Here is a 20,177-nt window from a genome sequence, read left to right as displayed (position 1 = left end):
TGAATGCAGTGTGTGTGTATGAATGCAGTGTGTGTGTGTGTATGAATGCAGTGTGTGTATGAGTGCAGTGTGTGTGTATGAATGCAGTGTGTGTGTATGAATGCAGTGTGTGTGTATGAATGCTGTGTGTGTGTATGAATGCTGTGTGTGTATGAATGCTGTGTGTATGAGTGCAGTGTGTGTGTGTATGAGAATGCTGTGTGTGAGTGCAGTGTGTGTGTATGAGTGCAGTGTGTGTGTATGAATGCAGTGTGTGTGTGTATGAGTGCAGTGTGTGTGTATGAATGCTGTGTGTGTGTATGAATGCTGTGTGTATGAATGCTGTGTGTATGAGTGCAGTGTGTGTATGAGAATGCTGTGTGTATGAGTGCTGTGTGTGTATGAATGCAGTGTGTGTGTATGAATGCAGTGTGTGTAGGAATGCAGTGTGTGTGTGTGAATGCAGTGTGTGTATGTGTGTGTGTAATGCAGAGTGTGATGCAGAGCCTTGGTGGGGGGTGGGCATTTTTATTTTTTAATTATTATTTTAATATTTTTTTGTTTCATTACATGTTTTTATTATTATTTTTTTATTTTATTATTATTTTTTATTTTATTATTATTATTAATATTTATAAATTTTTTCGTCCCCCCTCCCTGCTTGCTAGCTGGCCAGGGAGGGGGGCTCTCCTTCCCTGGTGGTCCAGTGGATGGGCACTGTGTAGGAGGGGGCTGTGGGGGCTGCAGAGAGATGTTACTTACCTTTCCTGCAGCTCCTGTCAGCTCTCTCCTCCTCCACCGGTCCGTTCAGCACCTCGGTCAGCTCCCAGTGTAAATCTCGCGAGAGCCGCGGCTCTCGCGAGATTTACACTGTGAGCTGACAGAAGAGCTGAACGGACCGGCGGAGGAGGAGAGAGCTGACAGGAGCTGCAGGAAAGGTAAGTAACATCTCTCTGCAGCCCCCACAGCCCCCAGTCTGTATTATGGCAATGTAAATTGCCATAATACAGACTCTGACTCGAGTATAAGCCGAGTTGGGGTTTTTCAGCACAAAAAATGTGCTGAAAAACTCGGCTTATACTCGAGTATATACGGTAGTTTCAAATTTAAATTTTATTTTAGTCCTTGTATTTTGTGACCTGTAACTTTCAAAAAAAGTTTAAATGCTATATATATAATATCAAGACACAAATTCATTTATTTTGAATTACTTTTCCTGAGCTGGACATATTATGCACGTTATTATTGCATAAACTGTGTTTTGTTTACCCCATTTTTGGCATTTAAAAAAAAAAAAAAAAATAATGACAATTTATATATGTATATGTGACATTGAATTAAAGCCCTTTTTGCCCTCTTCAAATGGTATATAATATGTGTTGGTGCAATAAATGAGAGAGATGCAAATTGCGGTTGAACACAAACAGCAAAAAATGCTTGTGTCCTTAAGGGTAAGACAAGCTTCTGAAGCTGCCTCCTTAAGGGGTTAATGTAGACCTCTGTTAACATCTCCTCTTTCCTCTGGGTCTTACATTGTGGTGGAATATAGAACATTACACATTCTCTTCAAGGTCATCATGTTCCATTTCACCTCCTATGATTCCTGGCACAATAATCAGCAAGTAGCCTGCATTATGTATGTACTTACTTGCAAGTACAAACTTGCAGGATCCTCATCCTGTGCAAAGGGAAAATGCATGTACCTATAAACTGTTGGCAAGATGTGGCAGCAGAAGCTTTTTGAAGCTCTGAACATATATTAGACAAAGTAGGCCCTGCAGGATATTCCCAACTTTATCTCATGTCTAGCTTTTAATTACACTTGAATTTCATGTTTCTATATTTATGAAAAATGCTAAAGTGATAGTGCTGCTTTAATTGCACTGATTTCCATTGCCATAGATTTAATACATGCTAAATAAGATTTTCAGTTTGCAAAAATTTACTTACTTTGAAAAAGTACGGGATACTTTCTCTGAGTGACAATACACAGTGTGGAAAAGCCAGGAAAAGCTGAGACATAGGACAGCGCCAAGAAAGAACATGCCAAATACAACCTTCTCCTGTAGAGGAGCCATGAAGTACATGTTGGGTCTCAGCATGGTTAGAACTCCCAGGAAGAGGAACAGCACAAAACCTGAAAAAAAATGTGTATAGTAAATAATATTAGTAAGAAGAAGCACATACATAAGCAAAAATAAATAAAAATATGAATTTATATAGACTAAGGCGGAGGATAAATTGTTACATAAATTAAAACATATACACTGATCAACAATAAAAACACCTGCCTAATATCGTATACGTTCCCCTCGTGCTGTCAAAGCAGCTCTGATGCGTCGAGGCAAGACCTCTGAACATGACCTGAGATACCAAGAGATCCTTCAAGTCCTGCAAATTGCAAAGTGGGGCCTCCATGGATCGAATTTGCTGTTCCAGTACATTCCACAGATTATTAATCAGATTAAGATCTGGAGAATTTGGAGACCAAGGCAACACCAAGGCAATGTTCCTTAAACCATTCCTGAACAGTTTTACTGTGTGTCCCCAGGGTTCATTATCCCGTTGAAATGGGCCACTGCCATCAGGGAACACAATTACCAGGAAGGGGTGTACTGAGGACTGCAACAATCTTTAAGTAGACGGTACGTGTCAAAGTAATGTCCACATGAATGCCAGGACCCAAGGCTTCCCAGCAGAAAATTGCCCAAAGCATAACAATACCTTGGCTGGCCTGCCATATTCCCATAGTGCATCCTGCTGCCATCTCCTCCCAAATAAAGACACTCATGCATTCATCCACCCACCTGATTTAAAAAAAAAAAATGTGATTCATCAGACCCCCAACCCATTGCTCCATGGTCCAGTTCTGATTCTCATGATCCCAATGAAGACAATTTTGACAGTGGACCACTGTCATCATGGGCATTCAGACCCATATGCAGCAAACTGCGATACATTGTGTGTTCTGACACCTTTCTATCATTGCCTGCATTAAGATTTTCAGCAATTTGAGCTACATTAGCTCTTCTGTGTGATCAGACCAGACAGGCTGGTCTTTGCACCTCACGTGTATAAATAGACTTTGGGCACCCACCCTAATGTCGGTTCACTAGTTATCCTTCCTTGCAGGTACTAACCAATGCAACCAGAAACGCCGTTTAGCCACTGCTAGTCGTCTAGCCACCACTATTTGTCTCTTATCAAATTAATTTTGATCTTCTGATTTCTTGCTTCCAACACATGAAATTCAAGAACCGACTATTCACTTGCTGCCTAATATATCCCACAACTTGACAGATTCACTTAACCTGTCAGTGGTTGCAATATTGTGGGTGATCAATGTATACTTTGAGACCTGAATGGCAACCAATTACAGATCAAATATACATAGCTAAAATGTTAAACTGAAACGTTTACACAAGGTTAACAATAATACATTAAGGCGTGTATCATGGTGTTAATGACATTTATTGGCTTTAAGGACTGTTGTGATCAGTAATCACCTTCTGACACTAGCTCAATTGTTGCCTTTTCCAGAGGTCTGTCAGTGTTACACTGTTGTAACACCAAACCACCTTCCTCAGTTAAAATAAACCAATACATTAGCAATTCTGTTACTACAATGTACATATGTGCAATATTTTTTTTTTTAAACTGTGTATAATGCAATAAATAAATGGCATTGCCATAAAAAATATAGACATGGAATAAGGGTAAATGTCAGACTTCTACTATTATACTATTAATCGACCATATTTTTAATATGCAACCAATTTTTCATATAGAAATATACATTTTCCTATTTGAAATGGAATCACATGCACAGTAATATTTTTAAAGGTTTAAAAAAAAAAAAAAAATCAAATCAAGAAAAAAAAAAGAAAAAAAAAAAAACCACTCAGAGAAACTGCTATGTTTACCCTAGGGTTAATCCAGCCTCTATTGGCTGTCTTACTGACAGCTGGTAGAGGCGCTTCCGCGCTTCTCACTGTGAAAATCACAGTAAGAAGACACTGACGTCCATAGGAAACCATTAAGAAATGCTTTCCTATGGACTGTCTGAATGCGCGCGCATTCAGCGCTGACATCAGGAGGAGGAGAGTTCCCCAGTGCTGAGGGAGCCCGGCGCTGGAGAAAGGTAAGTGTTTAACCCCTTCAGCCCCCTTGAGCTCAGCGGGAGGAGGGCCATGAGGGTGGGGCGTGATCTAAAGACGCTATAGTGCCAAAAAAATGAGTTTGTTTTCCTGGCATATTAGGGGTCCTTTAACCCCTTAAGGACCAAACTTCTGGAATAAAAGGGAATCATGACATGTCACACATGTCATGTGTCCTTAAGGGGTTAAGTCATGCCACACAATGCAACTTCTATGTGAAAAAGAAACTCATGCAGTCATATCCCCTTTGTATCCCACCAATCCATATTCCTTGGTACATACCTCCCTCCAAATTAATACCTGCCAAACTTTATATTAAATGGAAACTCCAGGCACCCAGACCACTTCTGCCCATTGGAGTGGTCTGGTTGCCAACTCCCATTACCCTTAATCCTGCAAGTGTACTTACTGCAGCTTTTATAAAATGCAATCATTACCTTGCAGGATTAAATCCTCCTCTAGGGTTTGTTTTCCTGGCACTGGAGAGTCCCTTTAAACATGAAATTATAAAAACCGACCTCTCTAAAGTTATACTTTCAGCCACCACTACCGTTCATAAAAAGGACACTAAGTACCATAACCATTACAGTTAACTGTAGTAGTTATAGAGACAGACAGAGGTGTAGCAAATACTTCAGCTCAAGGACAATTTTTATGACCAATACTATATGTATATATTGATGTAATCCCCTCCCAAAGCTCTGCTCCTCACAAAGTGGGGTGGTAGAATAATCGTTTTCCAGATGTAGACCGACCACAGACTTTCTGTCTAGGAGTGGATTTGTACTTTCCAAGTTATGCATAGAACAAGGAGAAACTACTTCTTAATATAATTCAAGTATTTATTACTGTATGTTAGAGTACAGATGGTGAATACACAGGGTTACATCAGACATAGCATTCAGTGGCAAGGTGGAGGAAACATGTAACAAGGTGTAGCAAGATGTACAATGGATGCAACCAAATGTAAAAAGGCTATCAGGGAGTATTACAAAAGAACAAAAGTCTATATTTACTACAGACATACAATTGAAAAAAAATATCCCCAAATCAAAGAGTTTTACAATGTCCTGTCTTGACCAGGTGAGTCTAACTGTGTTGTAAATAGAACAAGTTTTATTCTTAACCCGTTAAGGACTGAAGAAGTTGTACAAGTTGTGATCAAAACAAAAAGTAAACAAAACCTTGAATTTGCGCTATATGTCTGTTCAGGCATAATTCACCTCTTTCATATTATGCGCATCCACACTTACTGTACAGGAGATACTCGAAAAATTTGAATATCGTGCAAAAGTTAATTTATTTCAGTAATGCAACGTAAAAGGGAAAACTAGTATATGAGATAGACGCATTACATGCAAAGCAAATAGTTCAAGCCGTGATTTGTCATAAGTGCGATGATTATGGCTTACAGCGCATGAAAACCCCAAATCCACAATCTCAGTAAATTAGAATATTACATGCAATCAATAAAACAAGGAGTGTACATAGAACAATATCGGACCTATAAGTATGCATATGGACTTAGTACTTGATTTGGGTCCCTTTTGCAGCAATTACTGCCTCAATGCGGCGGGGCATGGAAGCTCTCAGCCTGTGGCACTGCTGAGGTGTTATGGAAGACCAGAATGCTTCAATAGCGGCCTTCAGCGCTTCTGCACTGTTCGGTCTCATCTTTCTCTAGGCAATGCCCCACAGATTCTCTATGGGGTTTAGGTCAGGCGAGTGTGCTGGCCAATCAAGCACAGTAATCCCACGATCATTGAACCAGGATTTGGTGCTTTTGGCAGTGTGGGCAGGTGCCAAGTCCTGCTGGAAAATGAAGTCAGCATCCCCATAAAGTTTGTCTGCGTAAGGAAGCATGAAGTGCTCCAAAATCTCCTGGTAGACCACTACGTTGACCCTAGACTTAAAAAAGCACAGTGGACCAACACCAGCAGATGACATGGCTCCCCAAATCAACACAGACTGTGGAAACTTCACACTGGACTTCAAGCATCTTGCAGTGTGTGCCTCTCCGTTCTTCCTCCAGACGCTGGGTCCTTGGTTTCCAAATGAGATGTAAAAGTTGTTCTCATCAGAAAAGAGGACTTTGGACCACTGAGCAACAGACCAGGTCTGTTTTTCTTTAGCCCAGGTAAGACGCTTCTGACGTTGTTTGTTGTTCAGGAGCGGCTTGACAAGAGGAATACGACATCTGAAGCCCAAGCCAAGGCATTTGATACCGTTCCTCACAATAGGTTAGTCTTCAAACTAAAAGAAATTGGTCTAGATGAATGTTCTTGTTCTTGGGTAGAACATTGGCTTAAGGATAGAGTACAACGAGTTGTCATTAATGGTAAATTTTCAGGCTGGACAAAAGTGGTAAGTGGTGTCCCTCAGGGTTCTGTTTTGGGACCACTTCTATTTAACATATTTATAAATGATCTTGAAATAGGCATTGAAAGCCATGTATCGGTGTTTGCAGATGACACAAAACTTTGTAAAGTAATAAAATGTGAGCAGGATATTGCTTTGCTGCAGAGGGATTTGGATAGATTGGGGGGACTGGGCACTAAAATGGCAGATGAAATTTAACGTAGAGAAATGCAAAGTTATGCACTTCGGAGTTAAGAATGCACAAGCAATTTACACCCTAAATGGTAGTGAACTAGGGATAACCACACACGAGAAGGATTTGGGAATTGTTATAGAAAACAAATTAGGCAGCAATATGCAATGTCAATCTGCCGTTGCTAAGGCCAGTAAGGTTTTGTCATGTATAAATAGGGGAATAAATTCTCAGGATGAAAATATAATTTTTCCTCTTCATAAATCGCTGGTAAGACCACACCTTGAATATGCTGTGCAATTTTGGGCGCCTGTTCTAAAGAAAGATATTATGGCACTAGAAAAAGTCCAGAGACGAGCTACAAAATTGATAAAAGGAATGGAGCATTTTAGTTATGAAGAAAGGTTACAAAAATTAAATCTGTTTAGTTTGGAAAAACAGCGCCTGAGAGGGGATATGATAACATTATACAAATATATTTGGGGCCAGTACAAACCATTATCTGGAAACCTATTCATAAACAGGGCTATACATAGGAGAAAAGGTCAGACATTTAGGCTGGAAGAAAGGAGATTTATTTTAAGGCAAAGAAAAGTTTTTTTTTACAGTAAGAGCAATAAGGATATGGAATTCTTTGCCTGAAGAGGTGGTTTTGTCAGAGTCATTACAGATGTTTAAACTGCAATTGGATAAATACTTGCAAAAACATAACATACAGGGATATAATTTCTAATTAGTGGGGTAATAGCTGTTTGATCCAAGGAGACATCTGACTGCAATTTTGGGGTCAAGAAGGAATTTTTTCCTAGTTTGTGGCAAAATTGGAAGCGCTTCAGACTAGTTTTTTTTGCCTTCTTTTGGATCAACACCAAAAACATATGTGAGGAAGGCTGAACTTGATGGACGCAAGTCTCTTTTCAGCTATGTAACTACCGTATATACTCGAGTATAAGTTGAGCCGAATATAAATCGAGACCCCTAATTTTACCCCAAAAAACTGGGAAAACTTATTGACTTGAGTATAAGACTCGGGTGGGAAATGCAGTAGCTACTGGTACATTTCTAAATAAAATTAGATCCCCCAAAAATTATATTAATTGAATATTTATTTACAGTGTGTGTGTATATAATGAATGCAGTGTGTGTGTGTGTGTATGAATGTATGAATGCAGTGTGTGTGTGTATGAATGCAGTGTGTGTGTGTATGAGTGCCGTGTGTGTGTGTGTGATGCAGAGTGTGTTTGTGTATGTGATGCAGAGCCTTGGTGGGGGGTGGGCATTTTTATTATTTTTTTGTCCATAACATTATTATTTTAATATTTTAATATTTTTTTATATTATTTTAATATATATCTTTTTTAATATAATTAAAAATGTTCTGTTATTTTGTATTCGTCCCCCCTCCCTGCTTGTTAGCTGGCCAGGGAGGGGGGCTCTCATTCCCTGGTGGTCCAGTGGATGGGCTGTGTAGGAGGGGGCTGGCAGAGAGCGTTTACTTACCTTTCCTGCAGCTCCTGTCAGCTCCCTCCTCTCTCCTCCGGTCCGGTCAGCTCCCTGCAAGTCTCGCAGTGTGAGTGCCGCGCGGAGCTCTGACCCCGCGGCTCTCGCGAGACTTGCAAAGGGAGCTGATCGGACCGGAGGAGAGAGAAGGGAGCTGACAGGAGCCGCAGGAAAGGTAAGTAAACGCTCTCTGCCAGCCCCCAACAGCCCCTTGTCTGTAAGTTGCCATATTACAGACACTCACTCGAGTATAAGACGAGTGGGGTTTTTTTCAGCACAAAAAATTTGCTGAAAAACTCGTCTTATACTCGAGTATATACGGTATGTAACTATGTCCAGGATCCGTCTGTGTGTGGTGGCTCTTGATGCACTGACTCCATCCTCAGTCCACTCCTTGTGAAAGTCCCCAACACTTTTGAATGGCCTCCAGGCTGCGGTCATCCCTGCTGCTTGTGCACCTTTTTCTTCCACACAACTTTCTATTAATGTGCTTTGATGCAGCACTTTGGGAACATACAACTTCCTTCGCAATTACCTTTTGAGGCTTTCCCTACTTATGGAGGGTGTCAATGATAGTTTTCTACACAACTGTCAGGTCAGCAGTCTTCCTCATGATTGTGACTTAACCAGACTGAGAGAAAACCCTTTGATTGTGACTTAACCAGACTCAGAAACCCTTTGCAGGTGTTATGGCTTACTTAGCTGATTAGAGTGGGACACTGTGAGCCTAGAATATTGCACCTTTTCACAATATTCTAATTTATTGAGATTGTGGATTTGGGGTTTTCATGAGCTGTAAGCCATAATCATCGCACTTATGACAAATCACGGCTTGAACTATCTTGCTTTGCATGTAATGCATCTATCTCATATATTAATTTCCCCTTTGACGTTGCATTACTAAAATAAATGAACTTTTGCACGATATTCAAATTTTTCGAGTATCACCTGTATATAATTTTATTCAGGAGAAAAATTGCTTTCATGTCACATCAAATATTTTTATATTAAACATAGTTTAATATGAATAAAATATTTACAAAATTGAGAAATTGAGACATTGTGTTATTTGTTTATTTTTGCATGGCATTTTAACTGTGAATGTCACAATACTGTTAGCGGTTACAGCAATAACGTACACATATTTGTATTCAGCGATGTCTCATGAGTAAAACAGAACCCCCAATGTACATGTTTTATGGTGTTTTGGAAAGTTACAGGGTTAACAGTATACCACTAACTTAACGTATACCACTATGCAGTTAGGGGTTTCATGGGGATTGTACTAGCCCATACACAGGTTTACTCCTGCACTGCCTGCAGGCCAGCTTATTAGCCATATCTTATAAGTCATGGAATCTACTTTTTTTTTTGTCAATCTTTTTTTATTGAGGCAAGCATTAAAAGGGGTACAGAATAAAGAAGAAGGGACGTACGGTATATATACAGGATGGGAACATGCTAACACCTTGTCACATCTCCTTTGAGTGATAGCCTCTTTTTATATTAATTGAGCGTTCCAGTTAATAACCAGTATAGCGCAGTAAAAGTGAAAGTAGCTAGTCAAAAGCTGTGTGTAATATCTTTTAAACGTGAGTAACTATTCTAGCTAGGCATGACCATTATCACAGAAAACAAGTGATTGGCACAAGCATGTTCAGATCGCTTAATACTTTAAATGGTAGATTACGTAGTCATGCTGATTAGGCCACCTAGCTCCCATCCCACCATGAATGCCTCCCGTTATGCCAATAGCTGGTCATGTCATATAAGATGTTGGCATGTAGTTATATAGGCTAGTATGCAGGATTAGAAATAGAAGAGAGCAGAACAATTATGTCAATTAACTAAGAGCATGCACTTAAACCGTATGTCCATGGTATGCGGGTGTGTAACCGCTAATGCCTTCTGAGTCGGTCTCAGGACACCTGTGTAAGCGCCAGGTCATCCTATTCCCGTAGTCGGTAACTGTGATGTTAGTGCCTGGTCACTTTTGCAGCTGGTTGCCGCACCTTCCATGTTGGGCCGTGTGGCTGTGTGCCCCTTGGTGTCCGCTTGTTCAGCTGGGCAGCACGGGCGAGTTGAGGCCTCGTTCCAGGGCCGGGCCTTGTAGCCGGTCGGCAACTTCTTTCCACAGACTCGGGAGCTCAGTGAGGCTGTGTCTTCCCTTCTTCGGATGTTACGGAGGGCCGCGCTGTGATATCGCCGCCTGCGGCATGCGTTCCTTGTACCTTGTGGGCGTTGCGTTGGAGGGAGTCTCCGGTTGACCGCATGGAATCTACTTTCTAGTACAGATCACGGAGTCATACATTTTCTGAGCAGCGTTTGCGCTTCGTACCTCAATTCCAATTTCAGTAGGTAAGGTTTCAATCACAGGGATAATACTGGCTTAATAATACGAGTACACCTCCTGGTCATTATTTAGGTTATAGTCCTCTTCTTCCCCTCCCTGCCTCCTTTAGTGGGTACTGCAGGATTCAGTTACAACTTACAACCATGCTATACAGAACCTACACAAGTTCTTATACGAATTCAGATAAGTTTTAGCCACGATGGTTCCCCCGCAATAGAGTCCTTTATGGTTAGTAGGTTTACTGGCTTATAGGGATCTAGGTGACCAATAGAGGTTAAGTTTCTAGCATCTCTGCATTAGAGTTAGTGGTCCCGCGAGGTCAACACCCATCCCCCACGGGTCATAGCATAGTTAGCCGCCTCGCACAGTTGCATAGGGAGGGCCTCACTTGTCACACCCAATCTATCTTATGCTTTAAATGTCACAGAGAGGCCGCCACAACGTTCAGTGGCCACGAATCCCCTCGCGCCAACTTATGGATAGAGCCTCTCATGCCACTTGGCAACTAGCAGGGCCTCACCCGTCACCAACCTAGTGAATGGTGACAGGTTAGCCTGACAGTTAAACGATCCTGATCCCAGTTAATTGTTACTATATTTCAGTATGTCTCAGATCTCTTCCAAAGGTGATGACATTTAAATCTCCTGTACTCCAGTCAGAACAAACGATAGGTGATGCTTCCGGCTTCTTTCTGGTCATGAGGCTGAGCTACGCAAGTGTGACTTTTCTTTACCAGCAGCGACCAGGATATCGGTACTGTGCAGGCTCAGGCGCACCAATACGGACAATGCTAATACTGAACACTGTGCGCCTGTACGTTCATGATATCCAAGGGGATATTGACTTTCTGTCCTGCTGTCTGACTTTCTGTCCACAGTTTTACACCAATAGGTGAATTAGGATGTACATAAGTTGCAATGCCACACCTATCAGGCAGATTTAATCGTTTTACTAACTGCATGTATGTTCACTCAGGGCAATTTCACTACTAACATTTCATTACTACGTAGCTTCACAGCGAGGCTTTCTTCAGCTTCCAGCATTAGGCCCCTTACTGGAACATATCGTCTGATATGATATGACTTGGCCCTCTCCATGGCTGACTGTCGCAATTAACTGTAGTATTCATGTCAGGCCCAACTTGGGCCTACACATATGGTTCACTTATGTAAATGAACGTGTATATACATTCACCATACTTACATTAACACAGCCCTCATGGGACTCATCTGCTCACAAGGGGCTTTTAGTTTATAGTTATACCGATTAGGGGTTGTTGGTTGCTTCTCATACACTTGTTAGCTTGATTGTCCGCCATTATAGTCAATGTATATACTTTTCATCGTATATTCTTGTTGATACTGATGCTAGTTACTTATGTTATTTTCTGTTTTTCTTCAGTATTGACATTTTACGGTTCTCAACCCTTTCTACTCTGTTATATTTTAATATATGCCTCAATGCTATTACTTTAAGATTGACGTCATGTGGGTAGTGGCCACCTGGTTTGGTCTAGTCGCTCGCGTTACCCCTCAGTTGTTTGTAAGGCGTATATTAGTTGTCGCTTACACGGTTACAACAATTTCCTTAGCCCTCGTAGGACTCACTTGTCTGGCGGATTCCGCTTTTCAAGATAGACGGAATTGCTCCTCTAGGTTCCAAGGTATTTCATGTTGTGTCCTTAGTGGTCTCCCAGCGATTGCTGTCACAAGTCTCTCCATTACTATTCACATCACAGGTAAGTGGTCCTTCATTGCCTCTAAGTTTGTCTTGACAGGTTAGTTCAATCATTGGGGCACACACCAATCCTACATGTTTTTGCTTATACAACCGGATTCATGGGCCAAGTGACATGGCTCTTTTGCTCGAACCGCGCATGGTCCACCCTACGTATATATTCAACTGTTTTCTTCACTTACGATACATATCATTTATGCTCCCTGATTAAGTATTTCTGGCTAAGTATTAGTACATCATATTACAGACTCAATTGTCATGATATCTCTGCTAGGGTTGCTCTTTCACCACAAAGCCTTCAATTACCAACCATTCACCCATCTCTATGGCATCTGCATGGTATTCATGGCAGGCCTGTACTATTTGCACAGACTTACTTTCGGTTCCGACCTACATACAAAGGGTCTATTTGGTTATAGATCATTAGCCTAGTATTGACTAAATGGTGCTACCTATTAATACTCATCGATCCTACAGCAGGGCCTTCTCATTATACAAGAGTTTCTTAATGGAACATGACATTCATAATGTTGCATTCGCTAATTTTTGCCACCTTAAATTTAGGCTCTCTCACAATACCATCATGTTACAGGTGACTGACATCCACCATCACATGTTCTCTATTTTACAACAATACCGGTTTCCTTTTATCCTATCCAATCCAGAAGATACTTACGGGTGTATTCTAACCCAGTGCTCCTACCACTCACCAAAGACTGTGAGCAATTATTTAAAGACATATCCACCTTACTTGACTCAGATGGGGGCAGCTTTACAGTACCCAGCCAGACATTACAGAACACATCTCTAAAGTCACTGGGTCGATGGATGTTATAAGCCTATATATTGTATATCTATCACAATCTGTACATGAAATGCGTAGGGTTTTGTTATATAGCAGCATAAGGTAATTACATTGCATTATTTTGCTGTCTCTATATATTTACACGACATGGTAATTTCTTTCTTTTTGCCCACTTTTATCTATAGGCCTACCACATCGTCGTCGGTTTCCGGCACATCTAAACCGACTTTTTCCTATAACAGGTTACCCCACAGCAGAGTCTTGCATTCACCATAACGATGTGGCCCCGAGCACAGTTATATAATTATATATATAATTAACGTCATTCTAAGTGTATTTTATTATTTACATATATATATTAATATACACTTTTATTAATGATGTATGTATGTGTATGTGTATATAAAAGTACTTAGATCATATATGTATGATCCAAGTATTTTTTATTTAATTTTAAAAAACTGTTTTATAAGTTTTTTAACTTTTAAAAACTTTTTTACACAGTCATGAGGGGGATAGTTCAGGCAGGCCCCCTGCAGGCACTGCATAAGCCAGCTATTCCAGCCATGTGATCGCGAGGACCCCGCGATCACATGGCGGGAGGGCGGATCAGGCAGAGGGGGTCTGCCTGAGCTCCCAGGCAGACCCCAGGATCGCGACCGCCGGTATGGGATCGGCGGGGACCCGGTAAGTATGAAGGACAGCGGGGACATTCAATGCAGCCCGCCGGCATTTGGAACCACCCCAAAAAGGACATCATAGAACAACAATATATATTTACACCCTGAGATGTCAGATGTTGTGTATTGCGCCATCCTTACATGCATTAAAAGTGTAAACATCTATACATGGCTTGAATTTTTATCCTATATCCATATATATTGTTGTTCTGAAAACATCAGTGAAGGACAAGAGTTATGTGGTGGACAAACCCTTAAATTGGATAAATGCTTCATTACTTCTGTACTTTTGGGAGTGCACAGTATAACAAATTTTAACTACATGTCAATTGACAGCCCTACTCTATGTAGTTTTGCTCTTTAATCAATCAATGCTTAGACTGTCTCTTACCTAGCAAGTGAGTCCATATGTTTCCAGTCTCAGTGTGTATTCGAAAAATACTTCTGAAGCAGGCTTTAAATGATGGCATTGGTGGGCGGTGTCCATGCAGAAGATAATCATTATCCTTTAGCCAATCAGGAAGCACATCATATGGAATTACTCTCCATCGTCCTTCCCATACCTAAACAAAATTAGAGAAAGTAAGACAGAGAGAATAAGAATACATTTGAAAGACTAGGAACAAACATGAGCCTCACATCCAGTATGTTGCAACATCCTGTAGATTCCATCTCAAAATTATAGCCTGCATCCGCCCCTTTCTTATGCAAGATGCTACCAAGGAGCTTGTCCATGGTCTAGTAATTTCACGCATGGATTATTAAAACCCTCTCCTAATTTGTCTTCCCAAAAGCTGTATTGCCCCGCTACAGTCTGTGATGACTGCTGCCGCCAGACTGCTTTTCCTCTCTAATCGGTCCTTTCACACCTCACACCTCTGTCAGTCCTTATATTGGCTTACTGAATCATATAGGAATCAATTCAAAGTGCTAACCCATACCTACAAAGCACTGAACAATTCTAGAACCTCATATCTATTGCTAGATCCATAGGTATGCCCCTTCTCGGTCTCTCCGCTCTGCCCGTGACCTTCTCCTGTCCGCTGCTCGCACACGTATGGCCAACTCACGCTTGCAGGACTTCTCGCCGGCGGCTTCCTTCCAATGGAATAGCCTGCTATCAGACTCTCCCCTAGTCTTCAATTGTTTAAGAAGTGCCATAAAAACCATCTCTTTAGGAAAGCTTAGGGCCTCCCAGAGTAACCTCTACCTTACATACCTGTCACTTGCTCTCTCCTGAAAGGCAGCACTCTACTCTCTCCTCCAGCTCTGCTTCACCCCCACCTTGATTGCTATTTCCTGTCCTAATGTGTTTTATACCCCACCGCCTATAGACTGTAAGCTCGTTTGTGCAGGGTCCTCTTCCACCTATCGTTCCTGAAAGTTTTCTTGTAATTGTCATAATTATCGTTAACCCCCCCCCCCCCTTCCCCGCTATGGAATCTGTTGACGCTATATAAATGGCAGTATTAATAATAATATCTATTAACCAAGTGAAACCTCTAAAATATAAAGTTATGAACAGTATTTAAAAAAAATAGCTTAGTTCAAAAGGATAAAAATATTCAAAAATGGGGGGCGGAGCCAGCTGCCCAAGCGAACGGACGTGTCCTGCGGGAGCTCCGACACCATAAGCAACCTAAATAGACCAAAAACGATCTTTTCACCCAAAAAACCTGACCAAATCCGGGCTACAGCTCGCACCCACGATGGGACGCAAGTCTAAGAAACACCGGTCGGACAAACCCCTGCCAACGGCAGATATTGGCGACCTCCTCTGGAGGCCCCAGAGATCCATGAGGCCTGACATGGCGCCTCTCACGGATGGGCCGTCGTGCTCGTCCAGCGACACCTCCCTCACTGACCTGAGAGACCTGGAAGCACCGGCGCACAACAGCAGAACCGACAAGAGGGCTGACCGACCGCAGGGGACACCTGTGACAGAAAACACCCTAAAGGCCCTCTTGGACGAACTGCGGCGCAACATTGCTACGGATATCTCCACATTCCGGGACGAAATAAGAGGGGTCTCTGCCCGCCTCCATGATACGGAGGTCATTACAACGGGCCACGAAACGAGACTCGCAGCACTAGAGCGAGAACTCACTGCCCTGAAGGGCGAACAAGCTAAAATACAGCACCGCATGGCAACAGCAGAAGACAGGAGGCGGTGGAAAAATGTGAAGATCCGCGGCCTAGCGGACACAGTCACTGCAGCGGAACTACCTCACCTAATCCGGAGGCTTCTGACCCACTTATTTTCAGCCAAACAAGCTAAAATAATGCAGCTAGATGGCAGCTACAGACTCCCAGCGCCACCCGCAGGTACCCCGGAAGGGCAAAGGGATGTTATAATCCGCTTCCGAAATGGCCCTGACAAGCAAGCGTTTATGGCAGCCACGAGAAATAAATCTCCTTACTCCTTCGAGGAGCACCAACTAACTTTCTTTCCGGACCTCTCGAGAGCAACCTTAGACTGGAGGAGATCCCTGAAACCCCTGACGGCAACACTCGCGAAGTTCCAAATACCGTACAAATGGGGCACACCGAGGAGCCTCATAATCACCCAAGAAACTGGGACATTGAAAGTGATGGAGGCTGAAGAAATACCTAACGCTATACGGAAACTCGGACTACCGGCCACCCAAGAGGGGACACTGACCTCCGCTCCGGACACACAGCAGAGAATCTGGGACCCTGAGAAGATCCGCCCGTTTGTTCCCGCCGCCCTGCGAGGTGACCCAGCCACAACTGCAGTTCCCTGAATAGCTACAGACTGTAAACAGAGCTTATGCCTTTTACGGGCCACAGTTATTATGTTTTTCACCATGCTATATGTTTTGTTGTTTTGTTTAATTTTCTGATTATCTGTTGTTTAATTTCGCATATGCATATACTATACCCCCAGGGACACGTCCTAGTCCTAAGACATATGAGCGCTGGCAAAGGGAGTTTACTCCCCCCATAACCCCCCCACTCACTTGACGCCCACTTGTAACACTACTACATGCCAGGAGTGAGTGCCAACCTCTTGCCTCACCACAGGCCCACAAGTATACCCCCATGCACCGCAAGAGGAACGTGACCCGTGATAACCCCACTAACCGGTCACACGTCGCTACAGGTTCCTTAGGGACCACGGGTCTAGTCTCCACTACTCTTTCACACTATATTATCACTTAAACCTAACTACTGTTACACCTTCATCCACAGACACACACAACCACCCACACAAGAGTTTATGTCACGTCTCGAACACTCTAACCGGAGCACTCTTGTCCCTGATTAACAAGGTGGGGCAACCTACCTACTGAGGATGATGTCACATAAAACAAAAATTTTGTGCTAATATCTGCCACAATATGCCGCTTTACTATTATTGTACTAAATGTTATGCTACGCAGCTGCTGTTGTGGCACTGCCGGCTATGTTATATAACCTGCACACCAAAAATAAAGAATTTCAAAAAAAAAATATTCAAAAATAAAAATACCGTATTCACTCGAATCTAATTCGCACCTTTTTTGGAAAATAAAGTTTTCAAAAATTAAATGCGCATTAGATTAAATGGCGCATTACATTCGGGGGAAAATTCTAAATTTTCCAGCGAATTAAAGCTGGTGAATTGAAATACACGAATTCCAACAGACGAATACAAACAGGTGAATTCATACAGGTGAATTTCGTTCCTGAAAGAGTGCTTAAAGCAGCACTGTCATGCCAAACTTACCTTTGCCCAATCGCTTCCTCTTCTCTCCCCCTCTGAGGATCTGTTATTCTATTCTTCCTATCTGATCTAGTTTTCTTTAAAACATAAAACAAAGTAGGGACTATTTTGTCTTATGTATTTTTCCTACGCTTGCCCAGCTTTGACCCAGGGAAGGAGCAAAGTCCGCTCCGTTTCCTGTGGTCAAAGCAATTTTCCCACAATCCTCACCTTCCTCCTGCTGCTTCATTCAGCGTTCGAAACGCTGGAAAAACTACGAATTTCATCCTAACAGAATGAGAACAGTTAATGTTAGGACACAATTCGGGACTTTTGTTCGGATCGGAATTTTCATTTGAATGAACGAAACTCAAAACCTATTCGTGCCGTGAATAGATAGCTCCCTAATTCCCACGGTATTCGGGGCCATCTACTAAAAGGCTAAAAGACCTTAATAGGTCTTTCAGACAAATTTACTAATACTAAGTAAAAATTACTTAGTATTAGTAACTAATACCTAAGTAACTAAGGATTTTTTTCTGGTTTAATGACCAATATTTTTTACAGCTATGTGGTGTCGCCATGGGGACGAGGTTCGCCCCCAGCTTCGCCAATCTATACGTCTCCCATTGGGAATCCAGATGTGTGGCTTTGGGCCAGACGCTGGGGGGGGAGCCTCGTTCTGTGGCGACGCTACATAGATGATGTCCTTATTATATGGGACGGTGATCAGACCAGTCTGGACAGCTTTATTTTGTATATTAATGATAATGATTACAACTTAAACTTCACTTCTACTTGTCACCCTACACAGATAGATGTTCTAGATTTGACTATCTATATAGACAACAATATTCTAAAGACAAAAACTTTTTTCAAAAACACCGACTGTAATACGGCCATAGATCACACCAGTCTACACCATCCTATGTGGTTGAAAAATGTCCCAAAAGGACAATTAACACGACTAAGGCGCAACTGCTCAGACAAAGAAACCTTCAAAATTCAATCTAAAATTATTAAACAGAGATACATAGAGAAGGGATACGATTTAAAAACTATTGAAGAAGCAGAATCTTCTCTAGTAGATAGAGATCGTAATCAATTACTTTCATCTAATAAAAATAAAAACAAAAATGAAGATTCGAATAAATTTAATTTTGCTTTTATCACTAGATATCACTCTCAAGCTCGTGAGATCAAAAACATTATTAATCGACACTGGCATATTTTAAAAAAAGATACTTTTCTCAATAAGATTCTACCACATAATCCTACTGTAATCTACATAAAAGCGGATAATCTAAAAAACAAACTAGCTCCTAGCATCCTTCCCACTAACAAAAATATCTCCTCTTTACCCACACAAATCTTTTCTAACCAAATATTAAAGGGCTTTTTCAAATGTGGGAAGTGCTCCACTTGTTTCTTTCAGAAAAAAAGCACAGATACATTTTTAGGTACATACACCCAACAGAGTTATCAGATCAATAAATTTATACAATGCTCCACTACCCATGTAGTGTATTTACTACAGTGTGGATGTGGAGCTCAATATATTGGTCGTACGATCAGAAAACTACATGTGAGGTTATTAGAGCATTTCAAAAACATAAGGAACAAAAAATTAGAACACAGTGTTTCCAGACACTGTGCCCATTGTCCACAGTTCCAATGGGAAACACTGATAGTCATTGGAATAGACAAAGTGGAGAGACACTGGAGAGGAGGGAATATTGAAACTTTATTAAACACTAAGGAGGCTCAGTGGATTTTTAATTTAAAAACTTTAAAATTTGGTTTAAATCAAGAGATAGATTTAGCGGGATTAATTTGACAAACAAGAACAATTTCCATATCTTTTTTTCCCCCTCCCTTTCCCTCCCCTTTTTCTTCTTCCCTCCTCCCTCCCCCCTTTTCTCTTTCTCTATCTTTTTGTTTCTATAATTATTATTATTATTATTATATTTCTATATTTGATAACTAATTGTTGTCTTTCATTGCAGAAATGTTCCCCAAAACATATTCTTATTATGATGAAATTATATAATAATTTATTATTCGAATTTGTAAGACATGGAGCACCTTAGGATGATCGATGTTAACTATATATCTCTTTAATTATTTAAATTTTTCAAAATTTATATACTGGTAGTCCATCGTTTAACTCATTGGAGGAGCTTATATAGTAGATTATTCATTCTACATCAATTATACATTTTGAAGGACTATGATATTTCTAAATATCAAATTCTTTAAATATCAATTTTACATTTAAATTTTTATATTCTCAAATTAACATTCATTTCCATATATTACCATATCCATTGGAATGAATTCCTTTCACACTTTATTAATTTTGAGAGATTATATAAAATTCATAATACATTCAATATATAAGGAGATATATATTTTCTAATATGCTCACTGTCCAGCTAATTATATATGTATGTAAGGTTTTATGATGGTGATGTTTGTTCACTACCATCCCAGCTATGTTTAAACTGCTGTTTCCTAAAGTAGACTGTCTTTTTTCTATCTCTTCGTAATACCGGAAGTGACATCATGTGGAAGTCACTTGCGTTCCACAGTGGAACGCACACCCATATTGACGATAATTTGGAAGATTTGAAGGACTCTTAGAGTCATCCCTAGTCATTTATATATGTATAAAATAGGTTTTATGATGTTGCCATTTGTTCCACTACG

At 41.0% G+C, this 20,177-nt stretch overlaps 1 protein-coding gene across 1 annotated transcript in view; it reads right to left on the bottom strand.

Annotated features, from left to right (window-relative positions):
* Nucleotides 1-20,177, bottom strand: part of ADIPOR1 (adiponectin receptor 1) — a 60,446-nt gene that overhangs the window by 14,955 nt on the left and 25,314 nt on the right. The window contains exons 4-5 of the mRNA XM_063453215.1: nucleotides 14,154-14,325; nucleotides 1,930-2,116 (exon numbers count right to left, since the gene is read on the bottom strand). Coding sequence (XP_063309285.1) covers nucleotides 1,930-2,116; nucleotides 14,154-14,325 — 359 coding nt within the window. The remainder of the gene's footprint in view (nucleotides 1-1,929; nucleotides 2,117-14,153; nucleotides 14,326-20,177) is intronic.

This window comes from Pelobates fuscus, chromosome 1 (genome assembly GCF_036172605.1).
Source record: "Pelobates fuscus isolate aPelFus1 chromosome 1, aPelFus1.pri, whole genome shotgun sequence".
NCBI classification, from domain to species: domain Eukaryota; kingdom Metazoa; phylum Chordata; class Amphibia; order Anura; family Pelobatidae; genus Pelobates; species Pelobates fuscus.
The sequence above is the reverse complement of the archived record's forward strand: the minus strand, read 5'-3'. Positions and strand labels throughout refer to the sequence as shown.